Below are 27,318 nucleotides of genomic sequence, written 5' to 3'. Positions count from 1 at the left end.
TAGCGGTAGCTGGTGGGGATCCCAAGCTCCGCCAGCTGAAGACTTCCCCCTGATGATAATGAAAACGTTACTCTCTACGATACCGGCACCTGTGCATTCTCAGTTTTCAGTCATGCCTGCTTCAGACTGCCAAGGTGGAAAGAAGCGTTTTCTCGCCAGCTGAGATATATTTTTTTTTGGGGGGGGGGGGGGGGAGAGAGAACACGGTGCCCACCCACTTCTTGCCTAGGCCCACCTAAAATCTGTTGTCTAGCTACGCCCCTGTACAGGTGAGAGAGGGAGAGTTGCTAGCCACCTAGGGTAGGGCGACGGGAAGAGAAGAATGCTGGCCATTTGGCAGTGGCGTAGCTACGTGGGGCCCCGTAGATTTGGCCCTGGACCCCCCTGCCGATGACCCTCTCGACCCGCCCTCCTGCCGCCAACCCGCCGTCGCCGCCATCGGCTACCTTTGCTGGCGGGGGACCCCAACCCCCGCCAGCTGAGGTCCTCTTCTTCCAGCGCAAGGCTTCGTTCTGTTTCTGTGAGTCTGACATCCTTGCAGATCAGACAGCGGGGGTTGGGGTCCTCCGCCAGCAAAGGTAGGCGATGGCGGCGGCAGGTGGGGGGAGGGTCAAGAGGGTCCTCTGCGGGGGGGGGGGTCAAAGTTGTTGGTGGTGGCGGTGGTCGGCAATGGTGTGGGGGGTCGGCGGCGCCCGGAGGGGGGGCTAAAATGTGCCCCCTCACCTCGGGCTCTGGACCCCCCTCCTGCCGAAGTCTGGCTACGCCCCTGAAGGGGGAGATGCTGGCCACCTCGGAGTGGGGAAGGGGAGGTCAGAGAGGGAGAAAAGGATGCTAGACTTTGTGGTTGGGGTGGGTGGGAGCATGGTTGAAGAGATGCTAGGGACCTGGCTGGGTATCATCAGCTCTCCTCCTCCTCCTCCTCTCCTTTCCGAGCTTATCTTCCTATCAGAGAGCGCGGTTGCTTCGGAGGGCGGAGATAAGCACTTCCTCCTATCAGAGACCTTGTTCTCCCCCCCCCCCCCCCCCTTTCCTCAGAGGGCGCGACTTCCTCCTATCGGCGTGCGGCGTTGTGTTGGGGGGCGGGGAATAGCGCTGCACCAATCCGACGCGACGTGAGGCGTGAGCGGTGAGTCAGGTGGTTGCGGTCATGTGACTGAGAGACAGGGGCGCGTTGCGGGCTGGAGAGGAGAGTGCAGGAGTTGCGGAAATGGTGAGTGTTTGCGGGGTTTGAGACGCTGCCGGTGCAGGTGGATCTGCAAATCTCCTCCTTCCCCTCCTCTAACTGGTCTATGTTTGGGTCCCACTAAGTGTGATCGGGGGGAGAAGTTGGATGCACGGGTACAAGCCGGAGATCTCTTGATGTTTGGTCCAAGGGCAGGGTTAAGGCATAGGTAAAGCGGGATCCCACGCAGTTTGGGTCACAGGAAACGCAGGCTGAGCGATAAGTGCTGTGGGGCACATTTTAGCCCCCCCTCCGGGCGCCGCCGACCCCCCACACCATTGCCGACCTGCTCCTCACTGGCCTCCCACTTAGCCATCTATCCCCCCTTCAATCTGTTCAGAACCCTGCTGCACGTCTTATCTTCCGTCAGGACCGATATGCCCATATCACCCCTCTCCTCAAGTCACTTCACTGGCTTCCGATCAGGTACCGCATACAGTCCAAGTTTACCTACAAATGCACTCGATCTGCAGCCCCTCACTACCTCTCTTCACTCATCTCCCCTTACGTTCCTACCCGCAACCTCCGCTCACAGGTCAAATCCCTCCTCTCAGTACCTTTCTCCACCACCGCCAACTCCAGGCTCCGCCCTTTCTGCCTCGCCTCACCCTATGCTTGGAATAAACTCCCTGAGCCCATACGTCAAGCCCCCTCCCTGCCCATCTTCAAATCCTTACTCAAAGCCCACCTCTTCGATGTCGCCTTCAGCATATAACCGTTATACCTCCATTCAGGATATCTAGACTGCCCCAACTTGACATTTTGTCCTTTAGATTGTAAGCTCCATTGAGCAGGGACTGTCCTTCTTTGTTGAACTGTACAGCGCTGCGTAACCCTAGTAGCGCTATAGAAATGTTAAGTAGTAGTAGTAGTAGTAGTAGTAGTGGGGGGGGGGGGGACTGAGCTCTGCCCAGACCTTGGAGAGTCAGTGGAATCAGCGAGTCTTTTGGTGGCGGTGGTGTTGGTAAGGAATGTATGAGGGGTCTGGTGCTGCAAGCAGTGACTGGAAAAACTAAAGGCCTGCTGAATTTCAGTTTCTGTTTGGGCGTGGAAATGGGTTTGGGTTTCGGCTTAAAATGCCAGTGCGTTTTCGGCATAAACCAGAACTGGCTGGCCCAGCTTGCCTGGCCACCTGTAGGCCCTCCCTATTCCTACTTAAGAAACCTGGTGGTCTAGTTGCCTCTTTGGGGGCAAGAACGAAACCCACTCGCTCCTCCCTGGCGCTCTGCTCAGTGCAAATGGCTGCTGAGACCGCCATGGGCGGTCCCAGTAGCTATTTGAGATTGGAACCAGCATGGCCAGGACACTTGCTCCTGCCCATGCTGGTTCTGATCGCTAAATAACATAGTAGATGACGGCAGAAAAAGACCTGCATGGTCCATCCAGTCTGCCCAACAAGATAAACTCATATGTGTATACCTTACCTTGATTTGTACCTACCTTTTTCAGGGCACAGACCGTACAAGTCTGCCCAGCAATATTTCCCGCCTCCCAACCACCAGTCCCACCTCCCATCACCGGCTCTGGCACAGACCGTATAAGTCTGCCCTCCACTATCCTCGCCTCCCAACCACCAACCTCTCTTCCCCCACCTGCTCTGCCACCCAATTTTGGCTAAGCTTCTGAGGATCCATTTCTACTGCACAGGATTCCTTTATGCATATCCCACGTATGTTTGAATTCCGTTACCGTTTTCATCTCCACCACCTCCCGCGGGAGGGCATTCCAAGCATCCACCACTCTCTCCGTGAAAAAATACTTCCTGACATCTTTTTTGAGTCTGCCCCCCTTCAATCTCATTTCATGTCCTCTCGTTCTACCGCCTTCCCATCTCCGGAAAAGATTTTTTTGCGGATTAATACCTTTCAAGTATTTGAACGTTTGTATCATATCACCTCTGTTCCTCGTTTCCTCCAGGGTATACATGTTCAGGGTAGCAAGTCTTTGCTCATACGTCTTGGAACGCAAATCCCATACCATTCTCGTAGCTTTCCTTTGCACTGCTTCCATTTTTTTAACATCCTTCGCAAAACTGAACACAATAAATGGTTGCTGGACCTCCCATCGTAGTTGAGACTGCTGCTGGAAGTCTCAGAAGCCATTTGACTGGAACCAGCTGTGCCGAGTGGGTGGAGACGCTCTTGTGCTCACTACCACCAATGACAAAGTAGGCCCGGTGGTGGGGGGCTCAGGAGAGAGGCTGCACTTGGGCTTGGGCAGGGGCTGCCTCGAGTGGGGGCTGTTGGGGCAGTTTTGGTTTGTTTGTCAGCCAGTTTCAGTCACAGATTCAGTTTTTGTAGGACTTTATGAAGAACTTTACAGGATGGTGGGTAGAGCAGATAAGGACAGGGTGCTGACTGAATGAGCATATGAATAGCAGCATGGCACCAGAAGAGTGTGTGCAGGTGAATGCCTGAAGAGAGGGATTCTGCCAGGTACTCCTGACCTGAATTGGCCACTGTTGGAAGGAAGCAGGGTACTGGGCTAGATAGACCATTGGTCTAACCCAGTATAGCTACTGTTATGCTCTGAGAGTGCATGCATGTGTGAAAGAAAAGTGAGAAAATTCATGTATATGAAAAGCAAGAGTACATGCTTGTGTGTAGTTTCTGTATCTTTGGTTGAGAGAATCTCATAAAATAGTTTCCCTTATGAAAATTTGGGTTGAAGGGGGAATCTAGTGATACAAATCTATCTGTATGTATACTAAGCAAAGGGGAGTTTGTAGCCCAGGGAATCTACTCAACTGTTAAACTACCTGGGCAGATTTCCTTTGAAAACTCCTAAAAGTGCCTCCATGCTGACTGAAATCACCAACGAAATCAAGAACAGCTTGAACATCATGGACTCTTGGGCAAACGCATTTCAACTAAAACTAAACAAAGAAAAAACACTCTCATCCCTACACAGCGCGGACAACCCCACTATTATCAACACCCCAGATTACACCCTCCCTATCTCAGACAGCCTGAAAATCCTCGGTGGTACAATGGACCGCAACTTAACACTAGAGAGCCAAGTGATATCCATAACAAAGAAAATGTTCCACTCAATGTGGAAATTCAAACGCGTGAGACAATTCTTCCCGAGGGGAACATTTCACAACCTGATACAGCCATGTAGACTACTGCAATGGAATTTATGCGGGATGCAAAGAACAAACATTAAAGAAACTTCAGACCGCTCAAAACACGGCAGCTAGGCTTATCTTCGGAAAAACACGATTTGAAAGTGCAAAACCCCTTCGCAAAAAACTACACTGGCTCCCAAAGAACTCATTGCTTTCAAAATCTGCCCTCTGGTTCACAAAATTATCTATGGTGAAGCTCCGGGGTACATGACAGACTTGATCGACCTACCAACTAGAAACACATCTGAATCAACACGAACGTACCTAAATCTGCACTACCCAAGCTGCAAAGGACTCAAATACAAATCAACTTACGCATCCATTTTTTCCTGCATAAGCACACAACTGTGGAACGCATTACCAAAGCCTTGAAAACTACGAACGACCAACTAAACTTCCGGAAAACACTAAAAACTAACCTGTTTAAAAAGGCATACCCTACCGATCCGACATAAATGCCTGATCTTTGCGATACAACAAAACTAAAGAACGTAATGGACATAACACAACTCTTCCGTTGTACGATTCCCTAGTGTGGCTGTGCCACATGAACTTTATCTTACCACAACATCACTTTGTATTTGTTTACACCGGAGTCTGTAACACCACTTCGGTACTATGTAAGCCATAAATCTCATGCATATTCATTGTGGACACCTTGAAAGCCACTGGCCTAATCTATCACTGCTACCATACATACATCTAAGCTATGTATTTTTTCCTTGTTACCTCTGGGAAGATGAAATGGGGGGGGGGGGGGAGGGGAGGTAGGGCCATGAATAAAGATCTTGGGGGGGGTGGCGACAGCAGGAAAAGTGAATGTGACTAGAGGAAAGGAGAGAAAAGTAAATGGGGGGGTGGGGGGTCAATGCATGTTACCTAGGATTTAATATAGAGTTAATTTGGCCCTATCAGTTCCTCCTGTTAAGGTGCAGCAAATTTAATGTTCAAGTGGTGTTGAGCTGCACAGCATTAACGCTTCCTCCTGCCCCAAGTGTCAACCAGACACTGTCCCAGCTCTTGGCTCAACCCAGGTTTTGGTTCTTATCCAACAAGATAGTTGTGTGCATCATCTCTGGGCTTTTCAGCTAAGATCATGAGCTGGTGGTGGGAGGCGGGGCTGGTGGTTGGGAGGCGGGGATAGTGCTGGGCAGAATTATACTGTCTGTGCCAAAGCTGGTGATGGGAGGCGGGACTGGTGGTTGGGAGGCGGGGATAGTGCTGGGCAGAATTATACTGTCTGTGCCAGAGCTGGTGATGGGAGGTGGGGCTGGTGGTTGGGAGGCGGGGATAGTGCTGGGCAGACTTATACGGTCTGTGCCAGAGCCAGTGGTGGGAGGCGGGGATAGTGCTGGGCAGAGTTATACGGTCTGTTCCCTGACAATGGCAGATACAAATCAAGGTAAGGTATACACAAAAAGTAGCACATATGAGTTTATCTTGTTGGGCAGACTGGATGGACCGTGCGGGTCTTTTTCTGCCGTCATCTACTATGTATGTTGGGATCTACATTTTCTACAGAGGCAATCTCTCCAAATGTGTGCCTACAGAATCAAACTAGAACAGTAAGATAGCATGTTCACCTTACAAAATTTAAACAAATATACCAACAGAAAGGTGAAAGGGAAACTTATCTCGCATTCTATTTGTACTATAAGATTTCTGGGCTTTATCTATAGACTGAGATTTCTAGTTGTTCTTTCACCTCGCTGTTGCTAATCTTAGTCCTACGTCAGGGTATCTTGAGCTCTCAAATTGTCTGCTGATGCTTGCATGTATATTCTTTGCTATTGCATGGGGTGTGCAGGGCAACAGTGGGTTCTTTGGATGTGCAGTTGGAGAAGTGCAAAGCCTCTCGCACCCAAATAAAAGGAGGATTGGAGGTCCAAAAGTGCAGCTCTGTATAACAAAACGAGTCCAGCTTAGTAAAACGCCATTTAAAAATGCATTTTAACATTTCTTTCCCAGACATCAACACTGACACAGGGACTGGAGCGAATCCCTAATCAGCTTGGATACTTGGTGATCAGTGACGAAGGGGTCCTGGCGGTGAGTTTTAAGTCTTAAAGAGTCAGCTCTGCACTCTGTCCCTACGCTGATCCCTCTTGGGAACGGCCTTGTGTGTTCCAGGGCTGCAGAGGATGATATGCTGCCTAGCTGTGGGGGGATCCCTTTTGGAGAGGACTGAAAATGGTGCTGGGGTTACATTCTTCTTGGGTTAGTTTTGCTCATATGACGGTAATAAACTTCACTCCTAAGACGGTGTGTGGAGTACAATCTCGAGTTTACCGTTAACACACAAAGTGTTACCATTGTGCTAAGAGCTTCCTACTAGACAATGACACAGGGATAAAATTTGTCCCCGTGGGTTCTGGCTCCGTCCCTGCAGGTCCTACCCCTGTGGGCTCTATTCTCATCTGCAGAAGCCTCCAACACTTATGATTTTATATTTAAAATCTTATTCAAGTATAAAAAGGAACAAGATGCTGTGTAACTGTTGTAAGTTACAAACAGAAAACCATAACAACAATGAGCAACTATAATAAACCCTCCCACCACCACCACCACCACCACCCTCTACCCTTCCAACCCCAACAATAGCTGACTTCTACTACCCCAAGGAATCCTAATCCACCCTGTTAAAATGTCCAGGGGTACAAAATACAACCCGTTCTGTATGCCCTAGAGGGAAGAAATATGCCCTAAGAAGCACTGTGACGATTTATTTAATCTGTAGATGAATAAGAAGTCATCAACAATCTCAGGATTCAGTCTAGCTCTCCTGTCTTCCACAGTCCCTCCTGCAATAGAAGATGTCTTCTTAGAAGATGTGCTGGTAGCAGGATATACAGGATTCCCCATGCAAAGTTTGCTAGCTGTAGCCAGCATGTTGTTCCAAAAAAATAAAAATATTGTAGTCTGCATCAATCAAATATAAGGTAACAGTCCAGTTCATTAAACAGGTTTCAAAGGAAAAAGTGACACAGGGACAAAGTTTGTCTCCATCCCCACCCCATGTCATTTTTTACGTACTACTTCAGGAGGTATTTAGTGAATCCAGCATGACTGGCTGTGTGACTCAAGCTAGAATGAAAGGAGACAATTGTTATATATAAGCCAATTGGTGTGGTTTTGTGTGAACAGCTCTGAAGTGCAACTCTCCCCCCCCCCCCCCCCATCACGCGATTCGCATTCCTCAACTGACTTGCTTTTTCCTTCTCAGTCCTCAGGGGATCTGGAAAATGATGAGCGCACAGCCGCGCTGATAACGGAAATGGTGAGCACAGCCTGCAGCTTCCGCATGCAGGGCAGCCCTGAGCATCCTTTCAAACGCTTGTCTAGTAAGTATCGGTGGGGCCAGAGACGGTGGCAGGAGCTGTGTGCAAACCTCAGTACTGCAGTCGCAAGGGGGGAGGGGGCCATTGTAGGGCGGGATTGAGGTGATGTTACAACAGCGGTTCTCAACCCAGTCCTCGGGGGCAGCAGAACAGTTTTCTAGTTGGTGGAGCCAAACAAATCAATCTTCAGTCCCTTTTCCAGGCTTTCTGGTAATTGATGCTGTGGCCTGCCCATTCCTCTGCTCAGGACACACCAAGTCAGTCTGGTTTTCAGGATATCCCCAATAACTATGCTTGACAAATGTGTGTTCTCTGCCTCGATTGTGTATTCATTACGGGTATCCTCAGCAGCTGTGTCTTAAGGACTGGGTTGGAACACCTCTGTTTCAGGGTAGAAGTGATGTATGTGCGTATTACAGAAGAATATTTTGCCAATCCTTGTTCTTTTTCCCAGTTGTCTTTGGAGAGATGACATTCCTAGTGACAGTTTCGGGACAGAAGATCTTCGTGGTGAAAAGGCACAATGATGTCCATGAGCCAATCAATGTGTAGCATGAAGGCACTGTTGGACTGCACCATGTACTTGGACTCGAGCAATGCTTTTCTTTGCGTGTTGTGTGCGGCTGGGGCTATGCGTCACCCCTCTTATTCGCTGTGACGGCTGCCAGAGGAGCAGTGGCTGAATGAGGAGACCAGAGTGTTTTTTTGTCATGTAATTACATTGGATAAAAGCAGAAACGGTACAGACAGCTGCTTTCCCTCCATGTGACTACACCTCTCTTTAGTGAAGAACACCCTGGTTTTGGACATCGGGCTAGTAGCGATGAGTGGGAGAATGGTCTCCTCGCTGCTGCTGGAGTAAGCGTACTGTCTCTTCTTAATAAGAAACAAAGTTGGTCTGTGGAGGTCTCCAGCAATGCGTGGCCTGCTTTGTTAATGGAAATAAATTTGCTTTCTGCCTGTTTGTATGTCTTCTCTCTCTTGGGAGTGTTGTAGTAGCTAGCCTTAAAATTAAAAGACAAAGAGATAAGGGCCAGGGTTAATTTAGCTCTCTACTACAGAGGCATTTACTTCCATGCCTCGAGAGCAGGTTTCGGGGGCTCGCCCTAGTGCAGGTGCATGACATTTGCATCCAGTAGAGACAGATTTGCATGTCTACTCTCATTAGGGCTATCCTGAAAACTAAGGCTCTACTGCAGAGCTTCCCAAACTGGCTGCTGGGCCTCCAGATGGAGTCACAGAATCCACAGTTAGGGTCAGAAGCTGGGTGAACTTTCCACTCATCATACACTTTTGCTTAAGAAGATTGATAACTGTTCTAGTGTCTCATTTCGGGCTTTGCAGGGGCCAGATTCTGCCTCCTGAGCTGAATCAACAGATATTGGCAGTGCATGTAGAAAACTGGTGCAGGCTTACAACACAGATTATTGTATTGGTTGTGGCTGCCCCCTAGTGGAGGGTCTGAGGGCACTTATTCGTATTATAAAAAAAGACAATTATCAAAGGCATTCTTTACAGGAACTCCATCCCTTCCTTATTTTAAGTCTGTTCCTTATAGAACTTCTCCACCCTAAGAGCAAGCGAGGCACAGTTTTTTTTTTTTTTTAAAGGGGTGGGGAAGGTCTTGTCCTTTTCTTTGCCTGAGTTTTATACTTGTGTACGTTGTTCTGGTAGCTACAAAATAGCATCAGTACTTGTGCAGGGACAGTAGATTAATTAGCAGGCTTCAGGCTCTAAAAACAGAACTGTCCATATTGTACAGCAGCCTCGATGGCCACTCCAGTATCCTAATGTTAAAAAACAAACAAACCACTGGACACCAACTGAATTCCATCTAGTGCATTTAATTACAAGACATGAGTAACATTTGCAGTTCAGTCATCAGTGGGCTGTTTTCTAGAAACAGTCTACAAATAAAGTGCTTTAATCCTGTTAACTAAAACAATTTCAGGGGGGGGGGGAAGAAACTACAAAAGTGCATTGTGAAGGGCAAACAATGAGATGTCTGGAACCAAAAGGACCTTCCTCCAACCAGGACCAGTAAGAGGATGTACCTTTGTGCAACCCGAACCGTGTGTAACAAAAGCTGAGACTACACAACAGTATGCGGATTAGAGTAACGTTAGAGGCCTTTGGTTTTTTCAGTAGTATGGTGGGGTACAGAACATCCCCCCCCCCTTCCCCCACACAAGAGAATCCACAGCAGTGATTCTGTTCAACAACTCCAATACAATGTCCTATGGCAATAAACTGCACCAAGACAAGATTCAAAATGCAAAAAGAACACATCAACAAGCCCAATATGCGTATATACATAAAATGTTCTCTGTAAACAAACTGTAAACTGGAAATGTAACAAAGGCATCCTCCGGTGACAGAAAGGCCTCCTTACTTCCTGCACCCAGGAGCCTGTAACACAGTGGCTCACTAGGAATGAAAAGATGCAGGTTCTTCGCACACAGAACCCATGAAAAGTTGTACGATTTTACTACTGGTACTGATACTATGAGCTCCTCCCAAGTGCTGCTTTGACACCTGCAAGAAAAACACAAGCACAGCCTTCAAGTATTTTGACTAACACAGGGGTGGGCAAGCACAACGCACTCGGGCATTCAAAATTTCCAGAATGAATGTGCATGAGTGATTTGCGTGTACTGCTTCCATTCTATGCAAATTGCCGCGAGGAATATGCCCGAGTTATTTGCATACAATGGAAGCAGTACACGCAAATCAATCTCATGCACACTCATTCCGGAAATCGCAGGTGCGTTTTCAAGATTGCCAAAAGGACTATGCAAGAGATTGATTTGAAAGTGCTGCTTTCATTGTATGCAAATTCCCACCATGAATATGCATGAGATCTGTTTGCATCCAATGGAAGCAATCCATCTCATGCACATTTCATTCTGGAAACTTTGAATACCCAACTGGGTTGTGGCTGCCCACCACTGTTCTCGGTCTTTCCTCCCAGTTGTCTAGGGCTGCCAGCAGGTCAGCTTTTCATGGTATCTCTCAATCCCAGAGCCCAGCAGCCAGGCAGGGGTTCAGGATAGCCACAATGACTTATGCACAAGATAGATCTGCATACCAAGGAGGCAGTGCATGTAGCTCTCTCTCATGTAGTGTCATTGTGGGTATCCTAAAAGCCTGACTAGCTGTGTGTGTCCCCCAAGGACTGGATTTGGCATCCTTGCATGGCTTGGAATGAACAAGCGAGTTCTCAATGGAGTGAGGCTTTTGGGATGCCCACTCTGAAGATGCGTGATCTATATTTGTATACAATGGAGCTAGTACCTATGCAAATTTCTCATGCATCTTCAATTATAGGCATTCCCAGAGGACTGGGCATGAAGACCATTGTACTGAGCACTAATGGACCCTGTCACCCAAAATTACAAGAGAGCAGCAGTGTCACTGATCATTCCAGCATGAAAGACTTCCAAGGACCTAGCAGTGTAGCTCATACCTCACTTGCGTACTCGCTCCCGCGGGCTTCCTGTTAGGCAATTCCAGTCTGTGTACTGCTCCCATTCAAGGTCAATGGTTCCCAATGCTGGTCCTGGAGGCCCCTCCAGCCAGTCAGGTTTTCAGGATATCCACAATGAATATTCATGAGAGAGCTTTGCGTGCAAATCTCTCATGACCAGGTTTGGGAAACGTTGCTCTGAGCCTAGCTTACTCCAGAAGTTAAGCTGTGCAGAGCCCCCCCCCCCCCCCCCCCCCCCGACTTCTGCAAGCACTGACAAGGAGATGCAAAACTAAAGTACCTAGCAATGTGCACCCCCCACATTTTAGTGCAAAATTAAAAAAGAAAAAAAAAATCACATTTAGCTGCCATGGATGTACAAACATGAAAGATGGGCCTGGTAAATCCTAGGATTACAATGGAAGAGAATGCACATCAGTAGAAGGGGGGGAAAGTATACCTCCTCAAGAGAGATTCTGGGGCTGTATGCCCCCTGCCCCAAAGATTCCTGTAGGAATGTCATCAAGTTAGCCAACACATACAGCAAATGTACTCAAACTGCTAAGCTTCAGTTCCGCTGTGAGACAAGGACAGGAAAGAGGGTCAATTACACGCACACACAAATGGTAAAGGGTCTCGTACCTGCTCAGCTCCCAGTAAGTGCCCGACCTGTTCCCATAACCACAGCAGATGAGGTTTATCCCTTGCTCCCTCCCCCTCCAATAGTTTCTAAAGGGGTGGGAGCTGCAGCTCCTTGGCACTGCCAAAGGCCAGTCTGGAACGCAAACAACCCTCGGGACCCTTCAAAGGAGCAAGAGGAGGAGAAGTGGCGAATTGCAGCTGTAAACTCAACATTATTTGCCATGACGCGTCCCTACAGCTCGGCTCATCGTGGCACTGGTGGGCACCCGACAAGCGTGACCATCTAAGAGGAGTGGGCAGGAGCGTATAAGGGTTACTTCACCGGCTCCACCGCTAACACTTTGCACTCTCTCTTGGCGATTTTATCTAAAGACAACACGGACTTCTCCGAGGGCAGGTAGAGCGGTCGCCCAATGGGAGATCCTACCGGGGGAGTGATCGCTCGTCGCTCCATCACACTGCCGGTCCTGGTAGAACGAGAGAGAGAGAGATAGCCGGTCAGAAACCAGAACGTTGCTCAGAGCAGAGACGCAGGAAAGGCATAGGGGACGTTTCCTCACCTGGTCAGGTGACCGCGGGACGGCTGCTGGTGCGAGAAGGACTGTGAACGACCCAGATTAGCTTGATGTCTTTCCATTAGGTCCCGCACAGCTGGGCTGCTAGGGCTACTCTTGCGGGACACAGGCCGGGCATCCGGCGGTGGATTAGAGACGCTGGCTGTGAACTGCAGCTTCAGCTTCATGTGCTGACTGAGCTGTGAGAGAAAAAAAAAGAGGAGCACAATGACATTAGAATCAAACAGGTGCACGGCCACTTTTCTGTTAGTTGAACTAGAGGGCAGGCAGTGACTGGCAAGAGAAAATTGTACCCCTCAACTCGGTCCTGGAGGTACACCTAGCTGATCGTGTTTTCAAGATTATCACGCGATATTATTTGTATCCACATCTAGCTCATGAGCGTTCACTGCAGTAATCCTGAAAACTCGACTGGCTAGTCATGCCTCCTGGACAGGGTTCAGAAACGCAACTCTTAAGGAAGTATCCCCAGCCACTAAGTGACTGAAGGCTGGAAGGGCCAATTCCACTGCTGCCAAGCGCTGAGATGAATGTCAAAATAATTCTACAAGACCGAGCCCTATGGAAGTCTGGTACTTCCTTTTCCCATCAGGGGCCTTTCATCTCAAACAGCCCCCAATCCCCAAATCATCAAAAGACCAATGTTCCCTCTAAGAAGATCACTGCCTACGTTCCTGCTTATGGAGGTGGTGCACCAATAGCACACTTTCAATCCTGAGGGACAAGCAGATTCGGGTGTGTGTGAGTGAGTGGGGAAGGGGGGTCCCCCCCCCTCAGTACATGGTCAATCCTGACTTGGCGCATCTGGATCTGGAGCGTTTCATATATCGGGCTTGTTAACTTCTGCAGAATTGCTAAGTTTGGTTTCTGAGCTGCAGAGAAGGTTCCTCCATGACCTTATCCCTGAAGAGGACTGTTGCCCGGACGTGACAGCCGTGGAGGTTCTTCGTGGAGCCCTGATGCTCTTAACACAGTGGTCCACCCTGTGCCGAGTGCAGTCGCTGTTGCGTCATAGGTGTCACGGATGAATCATATGAGATGACATCTGGATTCTTGTAATTTGAGATGGATTTGGGAGATTTGGTCCTCACACGGCAATGTACTCGTATGGTACAAATCAAGCTATTCAACAGGTAGTGACGGGAATGCAAAATCTGAAGTTGGTGAGCCACTATCTTCCAATTTATCACTGCTCTTTGGGTATCCCCATGCTGTGGCCCAAAATTCTTCAGCAGTCTGAGATTAAGACCGTTGCACTCTTCTAGATAAAACATAATAGCTGCGTTAATGAGCTGTTGGTTGGAAGGTGTTTGCGATGGCAGAACTGTGGAGGGCTTAGAGGACAAAAAGGGGCATAGATCTGATGGCGTTTGGCAAGACTCCCTCCCCGCAGAGCAGCTTCTGCTGTGGGAAGGCGTTTTCCATCTTTTTTTTTTTAAGTCACTCATAGCAATTTGCAGCTCATGGAAGAGCAAGAGGTTGCATGTCGGAGCTGTGGTCCTGATGCTACAAGGATAAAGCTCAACTGGCTGGTAAGGAGACTGCTTCTGGAGGTGCTCTCTGGCTCCTCTTGACAATTCTAGCACTGGGCTCAAAAGGAAGCAGTTGGGAGAGGACTTTGCTGATTGCGCTGTGGCAGTCATAAGATAAGTTGCTGCTTATAGAACTCCCTTTCCTTTTTTTCTCAAGTGTGTTGATATGGGAGGGGGGGTGTCCTTGTTGGTCTAGTCTCTACTCTCAAGAGGCCTGCCGTTATATAAAATCTACTTGTGAGGAGAGCTGCATCTTCACAGGCATGCGGAGTAGTAGACTGGTGGAAGGAGGGACCAGTACGAGTGTGGGAACCCATGCGCTGGTTCAGAGAAGCCAAAAAGGCTTCTGCAAGGGCTCCGGTACACAAGCTCCATTGGTGACCATCACCATATGAATATGCCTTCACCTCCTTTGCTCACCTCTGCAGAATGCAGGATTCCCAGGGGACCTGCACATCCATCATGATTGCAAAATGAAAACATGAAATTGCTGTTACCACCGTTGCTGGCAGGACTGGGGGGGGGGGGGGGGGGGGTGGAAGACTCCAGTGCAACACTGCTCTCACCTCAAAAGTCCTGCTTTCAAGATCTGGAAGCCCACGCTGAAAGTCAGAGAGCTTCCCTTCCGGCAGTATCCCAGGTTACTGAGTGGCGTGTGGCACACCACCGAGTCCAGGGCCGCCTGCATGGCCCGCTTCTCCTCTTCCGACAGCTTCTTACCTGTGCAGGAAAGGAAATCAGGACCTGTGGTACGTGTATCATTTATTAAAGACTAGTAAAAAAGCCCCGTTTCTGATGCAAATGAAACGGGGGCTAGCAATGTTTTCTTTGTGTGCATGTGGGAGTGTGTGTGTCCCTGCCCTCTGGCCTCTCTCCCCTCCCCCCTCTGAGTCCTTCACTGTTACAGAGCCAGCGATTTGATTTCGTGCTCTGCTGTTTTCCTTCACTGACTGTGTTACAGAGAGGGCGGGGCAGACACTCATAGGGAAACCGGATATCTCGCCCCCTTCACACTTCCGGCTGGAGGCTTCATAGAACGTTGGTGTTGCTTTTTATATAGAGAGATACCAGATACCATCTAGACACCAGCTGCTTTTCATAACTCGGGCAGCCCAAATCCTGTCTGCAGCCTTAACCCAGACAGCAAAACACCCTTCAAATGGAACAGTATTTGAATTTCTTTTGTTCATGCCAAAATAGGAAGATTTACATGCTGGTATAATGAAAGGACAAATGAGCCGATGAAAGCTTTGGTGAAGAATCTGGCCAAACTTTCTCTCTCTCTATAGTACATGGCATGGATGGGCAGACTGGATAAGCCATTTAAGTATCTAAATTGACAAATTTATACAAAAGACATAAGACTCTTTCTTAAGCCAACTTCTGCTCCTACATCATTTTTCATTTAACTGATGTACTTCCCACTTAGTAAACAGATGTACTGTTAAACTCTGTTCCGTTTACTTTGTTATAATTTGTGTGGGTTTTAAAAACACAATAAAAATAATTTTAACTAAAAAAATAATAATAATAAAATAAAAAATAGATTGGGTCAAGTCTTGAAAATGTCCTTATGAGATCTGCAAAAGGGGAAGAAAGATACTTCAGAGCTGGGCTACTGAGACAGACGTGGGCAAAGCCACTGCGTGTCCCTGGATCTTAGCATGAATCTTGCCACTATTCATGCCAGGTTTCTGCCAGGTACTTGTGACCTGAATTGGCCACTGTTGGAAGCAGGATACTGGGCTAGAGGGACCACTGGACTGACCCAGTAAGATTATTCTTACATTCTTATGGGTAGTTTTTGCAACAAGAGATTGCTTGGGACGAGCTTGTGCGAATATTGATGCACTACCAACTCCGTTACAGCTCCCTGATTCTCTGTCAAAAATTCAGCCATCCCATTTCCAAATGGGTTTTAAAAGTCATTTTAAGCACATACATAAGTATTGCCACACTGGGACAGACCAAAGGTCCATCAAGCCCAGTATCCTGTTTCTAACAGTGGCCAATCCAGGTCACAAATACCTGGCAAGACCCCATAAAAGTACAAAACATTCTATACTGCTTATCCCAGAAATAGTGGATTTTCCCCAAGTCCATTTAATAATGGTCTATGGACTTTTCCTTTAGGAAGCCGTCCAGACCCTTTTTAAACCCCGCTAAGCTAACTGCCTTTACCACATTCTCTGGTAACGAATTCCAGAGTTTAATTACACGTTGAGCGAAGAAACATTTTCTCCGATTCGTATTAAATTTACTACTTTGTAGCTTCATCGCATGCCCCCTAGTCCTAGTATTTTTGGAAAGAGTAAACAAACAATTCACGTCTACCCGTTCCACTCCACTCATTATTTTATAGACCTCTATCATATCTCCCCTCGGCCGTCTCTTCTCCAAGCTGAAGAGCCCTAGATGCTTCAGCCTTTCCTCATAGGGAAGTCGTCCCATCCCCTTTATCATTTTCGTCGACCGTCTCTGTATCTTTTCTAATGCCACTATATCTTTTTTGAGATTCGACGACCAGAATTTAACACAATATTCAAGGGATCTGCGTTGAAATGTGCTCTAAAGTCCCCATCACATGCAGAAAAGCTTTGGATAAACCCACGCCAATCTGCTAGTTCACAAGGAGTCAAGCTTCCGCACAACCCGTACTGACCTGCCACAGCATTCTCTGGGGTCCAGACCAGCCGCACAGCCAGGAAATCTTGCAGGTTGTTCAGCAGCGTGTAGGTGACGTTGAAACGCTTTTGCACATGCACAGGCGACTCGCAAGAGGCCATCATGACAAAGCGAGGTCGGTCCAGCCGAATACTTGGCAGTCTGTGGAAAGGAGGAGAGAGCAACAGACTCAACGGCTTTCAGCCACAGATTCACCACCAACAAGCCTAATACAAGGAAGTCTCTTAACTCAGAAATCCCACGCTCACCTGTAATGTGTGTAGATACTGGTGGTGAATGGCAGCTTGGGGGTTGACCACTGCACTATGGCAACAAGGGGCACTTCCAGTCCCTGTCGATAGAAAGGGATGAGAATTTATGGAAACCTATGATTCAGGTTGGCAAATTCTGCTTTATCAGCCTCTCTCTGGTCCCAAAGGCTCCTGCCCTTCCGCTCACCTCCTTACTGTCTTCCTGCGGCTGCTCTACCACCTGCAACTGGAACAGGAAGTTCTGCTCCTCCAGGGCGCTGAGCATGCTGGGAAAGCAGGAAGACTTGCTGTTCATGCGGTAGAAAGAGGCCATCGACATGTCCCCCGACTGGTGGCTGGAGAAAAAGGCAGAGAGAATTCATTCAGGTTCCTCCACCTTACGCTGAGGCAAGAGCCAGCTTTCAAAACATTGCCACATTCTATTCTATTTTAAATCACATTATAAACAAGTCAATTAGTTTGAATACAAAGTTTAATGAAATACATGATCTTTACATCTAGTAATACTAAAATATAGAGCTACATTCACAAATTATAAAACTTCCACCCCTCAATACTGACCAACTAAGAAAATAAACGGGGGGGGAAAAGGGGGGGCGGGGAGGGCGCATCCCTCCTTGTTGATTCACTCCCGTAATATCTCCCAAAGGTCTAAAGGACCTAACAGAAGCTAACTACTCAGACTTAAAAGGGAGTGGAGGAGTGGCCTAGTTGTTAGGGTGGTGGACTTTGGTCCTGGGGAACTGAGGAACTGAGTTCGATTGCCGGCACAGGCAGCTCCTTGTGACTCTGGGCAAGTCACTTAACCCTCCATTGCCCCATGTAAGCCGCGTTGAGCCTGCCATGAGTGGGAAAGTGCGGGGTACAAATGTAACAAAAATAAAATAGATACTATTGGAGATTCTACATGGAATGTTGCTACTATTGGAGATTCTACATGGAATGTTGCTACTATTGGACATTCTGCATGGAATGTTGCTACTATTGGAGATTCTACATGGAATGTTGCTACTATTGGAGATTCTACATGGAATGTTGCTATTCCACTAGCAACATTCCATGCAGAAGGCTGCGCAGGCTTCTGTTTCTCTGAGTCTGACGTCCTGCACGTACGTGCAGGACGTCAGACTCACAGAAGCAGAAGCCTGCGCGGCCACATTGGTGATCTGCAAGGGCCGACTTCTACATGGAATATTGGAATAGCAACATTCCATGTAGAATCTCAAATAGTAGCAACAGTGGAGGAGTGGCCTAGTGGTTAGGGTGGTGGACTTTGGTCCTGGGGAACTGAGGAACTGAGTTCGATTCCCGGCACAGGCAGCTCCTTGTGACTCGGGGCAAGTCACTTAACCCTCCATTGCCCCATGTAAGCCGCATTGAGCCTGCCATGAGTGGGAAAGTGCAGGGTACAAATGTAACAAAAATAAAATAGATACTATTGGAGATTCTACATGGAATGTTGCTACTATTGGAGATTCTACATGGAATGTTGCTAGTGGAATAGATAAGTGTCTTAACGTAAAAAAATCTATATATAGTGAATATGAAAATTGATAGTTTCAATAAGAATATAAAGAACCAGTGAAGAATTTGATGCTCTCTAATCGATTCCATCTAAAGGATGGCGATTTATATCACTGAGGTTCAAGAGAATATTAAGAACAATATATATGATTAACCTTCTTTGTTGAAGTATCTATGCTATAAATTGTGTTTGTAAAAAAATACTTCACTATTTCTAAAAATTTAAAAATCCAGAGGATTTAAACTGGATTACAATATTATTTATTGCTATCGGTTGATAATCCGGTTATATTAAAATTAGTAAATTTGCTCTTGCCTGCTGTGGAGTGCTAGTGGAATAGCAACATTCCATGTACAAGGCTGCGCAGGCTTCTGTTTCTGTGAGTCTGACGTCCTGCACATACATGCAGGACGTCAGACTCACAGAAGCAGAAGCCTGCGCGGCCACATTGGTGATCTGCAAGGGCCGACTTCTAGTGGAATAGCAACATTCCATGTAGAATCTCAAATAGTAGCAACAGTGGAGGAGTGGCCTAGTGGTTAGGGTGGTGGACTTTGGTCCTGAGGAACTGAGTTTGATTCCCGGCACAGGCAGCTCCTTGTGACTCTGGGCAAGTCACTTAACCCTCCATTGCCCCATGTAAGCCGCATTGAGCCTGCCATGAGTGGGAAAGCGTGGGGTACAAATGTAACCTAAAAAAAAAAAAAAAAAAGGTCCCTATACTTTTTTCCTCTTCGCCATATTCTTTCGCCTCAAAGTGGTTAATTTCTCCAATAAATATAACCCAGTTTAACACAACATTTACAGAGGGGGAATTTTCTGCATCTCTCTAAAACCCACTAGTGCTCTAGAAACTTATCCTCAGGCATTCTGAAATCTGCCTCCTCAAGCGCTCACCCCATCACACCTGCCTCAGTTACAAACTCCTCCACAGGCCACTCACCAGACATTGTCCACCAATAGCACAGAGCCATCAGGCATCACGGGGAGGTAACTGGCATTGAAGTTTGGCAAAATACGAATGTCTCGAATAGAAATCTCCTCCTGAGATGATCCATTTAATACTGTATAGAAAAAAAGTTTGATGGGGAATGAAGTCCTAAGAGTTCACCTCATCACTCTATACAAAGACAGCTTCCCTGGCCCTATCTATAGGGAATAAACCTCTGAAGGCCACCTCACCAGACAGTCTATGACCTAAAAGCAAAGGGAGTCATGGCCCAAGGCCTTTGCACTTCAAATCATTATACCATCTTTATGCACAGGAGACAAAGCCTGGTTCTAATCATAGAGAATAACCACTGGAGCAAGCATACAACCTCCAGAAAGAAGCTCTCTGGCACAATGCAAATATTACGGCAAGAGTTAGAAGTAAATTTTGGAGATGGAGATCACACACCGCATGCCCTGACTTGGGAGTGAGTTTCATTCCTATCATGGTAATCACAAAACTACCCCCCCTCCCGACACCACCTTTCTCTGCTGAGACTTGATAGAAGAAATGGATTTAGGTCATTCGACAGTTAGCCATTTTCAAGAGGTCCAAGGAAGCTAGCAGGTGAGTGACAGTGAAAGAGTAAAGCTTACAAGGAGAGCAGCAGGCAATACAATGCTGGTAAGGTAAGTTACCTTTTAAAACTGTGAGGTATTTTCCAGAAACATTAATCTGCCGACATTTCAGTGTGGGAGGGGGTAGCACTGTCAACATCGTACTCACTGCAAAGGAAAGTCAAAAATAAAAGGTCATGAACGCAGTAAACATTTCTAGTGACTGGTTCGCAAAATGGGGAGGGGAGGGCAGCTAAGAAAAGTCTTAACAACTGGATTTGAAGGTGAAAATGAAGATAAAGAGGCGGTGGCCAAATTTCAACTGAGGCTCATTTCTAAAGATTAATCATATCTTGCCCGTTCGAAACATCTGGTCCCTCAGCCCCGCAGATTCACCTACCTTGGGCTTTAAATGTGCTCTGCTCTTCCTTGAAGATCTGGGAGGGGGTCCTGTTCTGCAGAATTGTCAGGTAGCCATGTTCTCGCACCTCCACCTTCTCGGAATCTCTTTTCCATACCGTAACAATAACCTACAACCAAAGAACCGGGGGAGGGGGGGGGAGGCTTTTATTAACAGCAATAAAGCCAAAACAAGTCCTAACCAGTTGTATAACCAAGGCAAAGTCAGTCCTATGCACAGGTGAACATCCTGACTTCAGCGCACAGGAAGGTGTTAATGAACAAACAATTCTCTTCCAAAAATGGGGATGCTGCAAGGAAGGAAACTTAAAAGCGATGTCAGGAAATAGTTTTTTTCATACAAAGGGTGGTAGATGCCTGAAATGGCTTCCTCGTGGAGGTGGTAGGATATACATGGAGGATCCTTATTTGAGCAGGGAAAAAAAAAATCACAGCAAAACTTAAATGGCTTTACACTTTAAAAAGGAGATATAGATGTAAAGGACATGAATTGAGGTTGAAGGGAGTAATGTCAGGAAGTATTTTTTTTCACGGAAAGGGTGGTAGATACATGGAATGCCCTCCCGTGGGAGGTGGTGGTGATGAAAACGGTAATGGAATTCAAACATGCGTGGGATAAAAACAAAGGAATCTTGTTTACAAGGAATGGATTCACGGAATCTTAGCGGAGATTGGGTGGCAACGCCGGTGTTTGGAGAGTAAAACCAGTGCAGGGCGGACTTCCTACATTCTGTGCCCTGATTGTGACTGAATAGATAGGGATGGGCTGGAAAGTAAATTTTAAGGTGCTTCGACGTTAGCTTCAGAACTTAGTACAAGAACAGTGCTGGGCAGACGTCTACGGTCTGTGCCCTGAGAAAGGCAAGGACAAATCAAACTCGGGTATAAAGTATCACATACCATGTAAAATGAGTTTATCTTGTTGGGCAGATTGGGTGGACCTTTCAGGTCTTTATCTGCTGTCATTTACTAGGTTACTATGTAAACTGTGCAGAGCCACCTTACTGAGCAGACTAAATGGACCGTGTTGGCCTCTATCAGCTGTTATTTGCTCTGTGACTATGTAAAGCTTCTCGTGCCCTTATATTTTTTTCTTCTGGATTATCACTGCTTGTCTCTGCAGCATGGGTCCCTAAATCTGGTTCTTGAGGGCTGCAAACCACTACTTCATGCACATGCACTGTGGAAATGCAAAAAAAAGGCCAACTGGGTTGCAGTTTTCATGCACTGAACTTTGGGACTTCTGCTCTAGTGGCCTCCCCTCCAGAAAAACACAATGCTCATTTCAAAATTACTATTTTTTTTCCTTTTAATACACCAGTTTCAGTGCTGAGCTCATGATTACCCCCCTGGATAAACTCAGGCCTCTCCCCACTTTTCCCTCACCTTTACTCACTTTAGCTTTGACGGTTCCAGGAGGAAGTTTGTCCAGGGAGATGGTGAGTGGAAATATGACCTCATCACTGGACACAATGGGCTCCTCTACCGGTGTCTGAAAATGGGAGAAACAGAATAAGTCTGAGCAAAGAAAAATCAAGATTTCGCCCCACAGGCACTACCCAACACCCCTTACACTATGCACCTACTACACGGTACCATCTTTAGTCTGAGGTTTTCCATCTTCTTTAATCAGTTTTGAGTGTATATAAGATAAACAGTGTGTCTGGCTGAGCTTCATCAGTACTGTTCTCAGTGAATAAAGGGACTAGAGTTAATCATCTGAGGCAATGCAGCTGGGAAAGGCCGCTGCACTCCTGGCCTCCTTTCTGTTTTTAATAGTAAGCAAACACCAGTAAACAAAAAAGGCCTACAGTGAAGAACAGTCCAGGCCCTCACAGTTTGCCTATATCGGGTGACAGAACTATGTGTAGTCAGGACTATGGAAAGATACACATTTTTAGCAAACATTCTACAAAATGCTCTGGGAGACCAGGGCAGGGCATAGCACAAGAAAAACAAAGGTTCCTCCTCCCAGCTCTGCAAATACTACACCAAGGTACCTGCTGATCATCTCCCTACTACCTTTACAAACTGCTCCAGGGCATGCTTACTGCACACAGAAAAATGAAGCGGGGCCCCCAGCACCCTTACACCTGTCATTCCATAACCAGACAGGCTCTAACGTATTCCTAACAGAATCACTAACAAGCTAAAACGTATTCCTGTTAAGAAAATACAGTTATACTAGCACAAAACAAGAAGCAGCTTCATACCCACCCTAACACTCTCCACTCACAAAAGAAAATGTCTCCCCTCAATAAAACCCCATAGTCCATTGCAGAAATCCATTGTTTATTAAATGTATACGTATTCGAGAACTGTCATAGTTTTAAAGACAGGATGAATAAGCTGAGGGCTGGCATACTACTACTACTACTACTATTTAACATTTCTAAAGCGCTACCAGGGTTGCGCAGCGCTGTACAATTAACAAAGAAGGACAGTCCCTGCTCAAAGGAGCTTACAATCTAAAGGACAAAAAGTGCAGTCAATCAAGATTGAGGCAGTCTAGATTTCCTGGTTAGGTGCCGAAAGCGACATTGAAGAGGTGGGCTTTGAGCATAGTGGGACTGTATTTTAAAGTTTGTCTGCTTTTGGAATTATACGATTGTTACTAGCTTGATTTATTTTACTGTACCATGCCTTGTGAAATTCATGCAACTATCCCAGGCAGTGCCATTACTGGGGACCACCTCGCCTCTCCCTGTGGCATTTAAAGGGCAATTCCTTAACCCGTATGTTATCAAATGCAATCGAATCAATAAACTATTTCCTGTCAAATGTTAATGAATGTCTGAACGTAAGCCACCTTGAACCGAAACCTAGTTCTGGATAGTTGTGGGCGCCTAGTGGATCACGTTCTAATGCGAGTAACACCATTAACGCGCGTTATTCTGAAACAGGCACTCACACTAAACGACACGTTGAATGCAAATCAGTGCACGGCAGCTCCTTTTAGTAAATACGGCCCTAGGTGTAGAACTCGTCAACGCACGTTTGCAACCACAACCCCCCCCCCCCCCAATGCAAAACCCTTTACCTTGGGGGAGATCTTTCCACACCCCCCCCCCCCAAACAAGTAACTCAATGCAAAACCCTATACCCCGGGGCAGATTTTTCCCCCCCCCCCCCCCCCCCCAAACAAGTAACTCAATACAAAACCCTCTACCTCGGGGGGGATCTTTCTAACCCCCCTCCCCCCCTCAAACAAGTAACTCAATGCAAAACCCTCTACCTTGGGGGAGATCTTTCCACAACCCCCCCCCCCCACCCCAAACAAGTAACTCAATGCAAAACCCTCTACCTCGGGGGAGATCTTTCCACAACCCCCCACCCCAACAAGTAACTCAATACAAAACCCTAGACCTCAGGGGAGATCTTTCCACAACCCCCTCCCCCCCCCCCAAACAAGTAATTCAATGCAAAACCCTCTACCTCGGGGGAGATCTTTCCACAACCCCCCCCCCCCCCCCAAACAACTCAATGCAAAACCCTCTACCTCGGGGGGGGATCTTTCCAACCCCCCTCCCCCCTCAAACAAGTAACTCAATGCAAAACCCTCTACCTCGGGGGGGATCTTTCCAACCCCCCTCCCCCCTCAAACAAGTAACTCAATGCAAAACCCCCTCCCTCGGGGGAGACCTTTCCAACCCCCCCCCCCCCTACCCCAAACAAGTAACTCAATGCAAAACCCTCTACCTCGGGGGGGATCTTTCCAACCCCCCTCCCCTCTCAAACAAGTAACTCAATGCAAAACCCTCTACCTCTGGGGGGATCTTTCCAACCCCCCTCCCCCCTCAAACAAGTAACTCAATGCAAAACCCTCTACCTCGGGGGAGACCTTTCCAACCCCCCCCCCCACCCCAAACAAGTAACTCAATGCAAAACCCTCTACCTCGGGGGGGATCTTTCCAACCCCCCTCCCCTCTCAAACAAGTAACTCAATGCAAAACCCTCTACCTCGGGGGGGATCTTTCCAACCCCCCTCCCCTCTCAAACAAGTAACTCAATGCAAAACCCTCTACCTCGGGGGGGATCTTTCCAACCCCCCTCCCCCCTCAAACAAGTAACTCAATGCAAAACCCTCTACCTCGGGGGAGACCTTTCCAACCCCCCCCCCCCACCCCAAACAAGTAACTCAATGCAAAACCCTCTACCTCGGGGGGGGATCTTTCCAACCCCCCTCCCCTCTCAAACAAGTAACTCAATGCAAAACCCTCTACCTCGGGGGAGATCTTTCCAACCCCCTAAACAACTCAATGCAAAACCCTCTACCTCGGGGGAGATCTTTCCAACCCCCTAAACAACTCAATGCAAAACCCTCTACCTCGGGGGAGATCTTTCCACCCCCCCAAACAAGTAACTCAATGCAAACCCTCTACCTCGGGGGAGACCTTTCCAACCCCCTAAACAACTCAATGCAAAACCCTCTACCTCGGGGGAGACCTTTCCAACCCCCCTAAACAACTCAATGCAAAACCCTCTACCTCGGGGGGGGATCTTTCCAACCCCCCTCCCCCCCCAAACAAGTAACTCAATGCAAAACCCTCTACCTCGGGGGAGACCTTTCCAACCCCCCTAAACAACTCAATGCAAAACCCTCTACCTCGGGGGAGATCTTTCCAACCCCCTAAACAACTCAATGCAAAACCCTCTACCTCGGGGGAGACCTTTCCAACCCCCTAAACAACTCAATGCAAAACCCTCTACCTCGGGGGAGATCTTTCCACCCCCCCCCCCCCCAAACAACTCAATGCAAAACCCTCTACCTCGGGGGAGACGTTTCCAACCCCCCTAAACAACTCAATGCAAAACCCTCTACCTCGGGGGGGATCTTTCCAACCCCCCTCCCCCCCCAAACAAGTAACTCAATGCAAAACCCTCTACCTCGGGGGAGACCTTTCCAACCCCCCTAAACAACTCAATGCAAAACCCTCTACCTCGGGGGAGACCTTTCCAACCCCCCTAAACAACTCAATGCAAAACCCTCTACCTCGGGGGGGATCTTTCCAACCCCCCTCCCCTCTCAAACAAGTAACTCAATGCAAAACCCTCTACCTCGGGGGGGATCTTTCCAACCCCCCTCCCCCCTCAAACAAGTAACTCAATGCAAAACCCTCTACCTCGGGGGAGACCTTTCCAACCCCCCCCCCCCACCCCAAACAAGTAACTCAATGCAAAACCCTCTACCTCGGGGGGGATCTTTCCAACCCCCCTCCCCTCTCAAACAAGTAACTCAATGCAAAACCCTCTACCTCGGGGGAGACGTTTCCAACCCCCCTAAACAACTCAATGCAAAACCCTCTACCTCGGGGGAGACCTTTCCAACCCCCCTAAACAACTCAATGCAAAACCCTCTACCTCGGGGGGGATCTTTCCAACCCCCCTCCCCTCTCAAACAAGTAACTCAATGCAAAACCCTCTACCTCGGGGGGGATCTTTCCAACCCCCCTCCCCCCTCAAACAAGTAACTCAATGCAAAACCCTCTACCTCGGGGGAGACCTTTCCAACCCCCCCCCCCCCCCCCCCCACCCCAAACAAGTAACTCAATGCAAAACCCTCTACCTCGGGGGGGATCTTTCCAACCCCCCTCCCCTCTCAAACAAGTAACTCAATGCAAAACCCTCTACCTCGGGGGAGACGTTTCCAACCCCCCTAAACAACTCAATGCAAAACCCTCTACCACCCCCCCTCCCCTCTCACCCCAGCGACGGCTCCCGCCGCTCCCCAGCCCCCGGCTGCTCCTGGCTGCGGGCGGTGGGTGAGCAAGGGCCGGCACTCCCGGAACGCAGCCCCCGCCGCCTCCACGCCCTCCTCGGGCTCCTCCTCCTGCGACTCCTCGTCCCGCCGGCTCAGGCCCGGGGAGACGCTGGCCAAGGCGGCCAGGGAGGCGGCCAGCTCCTTCCAGCTGCCCGGGGGCTCGGCCTGCTCCCGGCAGCGCAGCACCAGCAGGAAGCGCAGGGTCTCGCCCAGATACAGGTGGTTGCGGCGGGGCAGCGTCCGGTACCGGCCCGGTTCGGCCAACTCGCGGGGCAAGAAGGGCACCGCCGGGAAGTACATGAAGTAATCGCACTGCGACTCCATCTTGGCCAGGCGGCTCAATCCATTGCCGAGACCAGGATCGAAGGACAGAGCCAGCCGCCACCAATCCATTACCGAGACAAGGATCGCACGAGGCGGGAAAGGCCGCCCTCGAGGATGCTGATTGCTGACGCCACCTGCACAAGCCTCAAACAGGGCTTTTTTTGAGGGGGTACTCGGGGGTACTGAGTACCGGCACCTTTTCCATTGTCTGCTAAAAGTGACCTATGGACCCCAAGTTTTAATGAAAGCGCTTGTCATAGGTTCTGTGACCGGTTGCAGGGGGCCCGGCTATTGTGCGGTGGGTTCCTCGGTGATTACCCCGCCCCTGAAGAGAGGCCTAGCATTTGAGTACCGGCACCTTTTTTACTAGGAAATACGCGCTGATAAGTACATAAGCACCGCCAGACCGGGAAAAGACCAAGGGTCCATCAAGCCCAGCATCCTGTCTCCGAACGCGGCCAATCCAGGCTTCAAGAACCCGGCAACCCCCCCCCCCCCCCCCCCCCCCCCCCCAAAAAAAAAAAAAAAATCTATATATATAAAAGGCAAGACCAACGTTCTGAAGCCTCCAGCCGGAAGTGTGAAGCGCCAGAGATATCCGGTTTCCCCATGAGTGACGGAAAACAGCACAGCACGAAATCCCTCTCTCTGTAACAGTGAAGGACTCAGAGGGGGAGGGGAGAGAGATGCCCTCACTCTCTCTGTAACACAGAACAGCAGGAAACTTAACACTGAAGGACTGGACTCCAAGGGGGGAGGGGGAGGGAGAGAGGGCAGGGAGGGACACACACTCCCACATGCACACTCTGAAGAAAACCTTGCTAGCCCCCGTTTCATTTGCATCAGAAACGGGGCTTTTTTACTAGTAATAATAATAATGTTCAATGGACTTTTCCTTC

The 27,318-nt window shown here is 48.4% G+C and overlaps 2 protein-coding genes across 3 annotated transcripts; one reads left to right on the top strand and one right to left on the bottom strand.

Annotated features, from left to right (window-relative positions):
• The first annotated feature begins 1,114 nt into the window (after nucleotides 1-1,114).
• On the top strand, nucleotides 1,115-8,654 carry LAMTOR4 (late endosomal/lysosomal adaptor, MAPK and MTOR activator 4). The gene is made up of 4 exons (XM_030187463.1): nucleotides 1,115-1,210; nucleotides 6,321-6,401; nucleotides 7,576-7,693; nucleotides 8,145-8,654. Exons 1-4 carry the CDS (start codon nucleotides 1,208-1,210, stop codon nucleotides 8,240-8,242), a joined length of 300 nt encoding a protein of 99 aa, XP_030043323.1. The 5' UTR covers nucleotides 1,115-1,207; the 3' UTR covers nucleotides 8,243-8,654.
• A 2,733-nt stretch (nucleotides 8,655-11,387) lies between these two features.
• On the bottom strand, nucleotides 11,388-26,425 carry MAP11 (microtubule associated protein 11). Of its 2 annotated transcripts, XM_030187719.1 has the most exons (11): nucleotides 26,039-26,425; nucleotides 21,731-21,826; nucleotides 20,315-20,444; nucleotides 19,996-20,082; nucleotides 19,310-19,430; nucleotides 17,029-17,176; nucleotides 16,839-16,921; nucleotides 16,568-16,731; nucleotides 14,472-14,625; nucleotides 12,359-12,547; nucleotides 11,388-12,265 (listed from the first exon to the last, which is right to left on the bottom strand). In XM_030187719.1, exons 1-11 carry the CDS (start codon nucleotides 26,417-26,419, stop codon nucleotides 12,112-12,114), a joined length of 1,707 nt encoding a protein of 568 aa, XP_030043579.1. In that variant the 5' UTR covers nucleotides 26,420-26,425; the 3' UTR covers nucleotides 11,388-12,111. The 2 variants fall into 2 exon arrangements, with proteins under 2 accessions (XP_030043579.1, XP_030043578.1); XM_030187718.1 differs by lacking the exon at nucleotides 11,388-12,265 and having other exon boundaries at nucleotides 12,449-12,552.
• Between the last annotated feature and the right edge of the window lie 893 nt (nucleotides 26,426-27,318).

The sequence above is a fragment of the Microcaecilia unicolor genome, chromosome 14 (genome assembly GCF_901765095.1).
Source record: "Microcaecilia unicolor chromosome 14, aMicUni1.1, whole genome shotgun sequence".
NCBI classification, from domain to species: Eukaryota; Metazoa; Chordata; class Amphibia; order Gymnophiona; family Siphonopidae; genus Microcaecilia; species Microcaecilia unicolor.
This window is presented reverse-complemented; position numbering and strand designations above follow the sequence as displayed.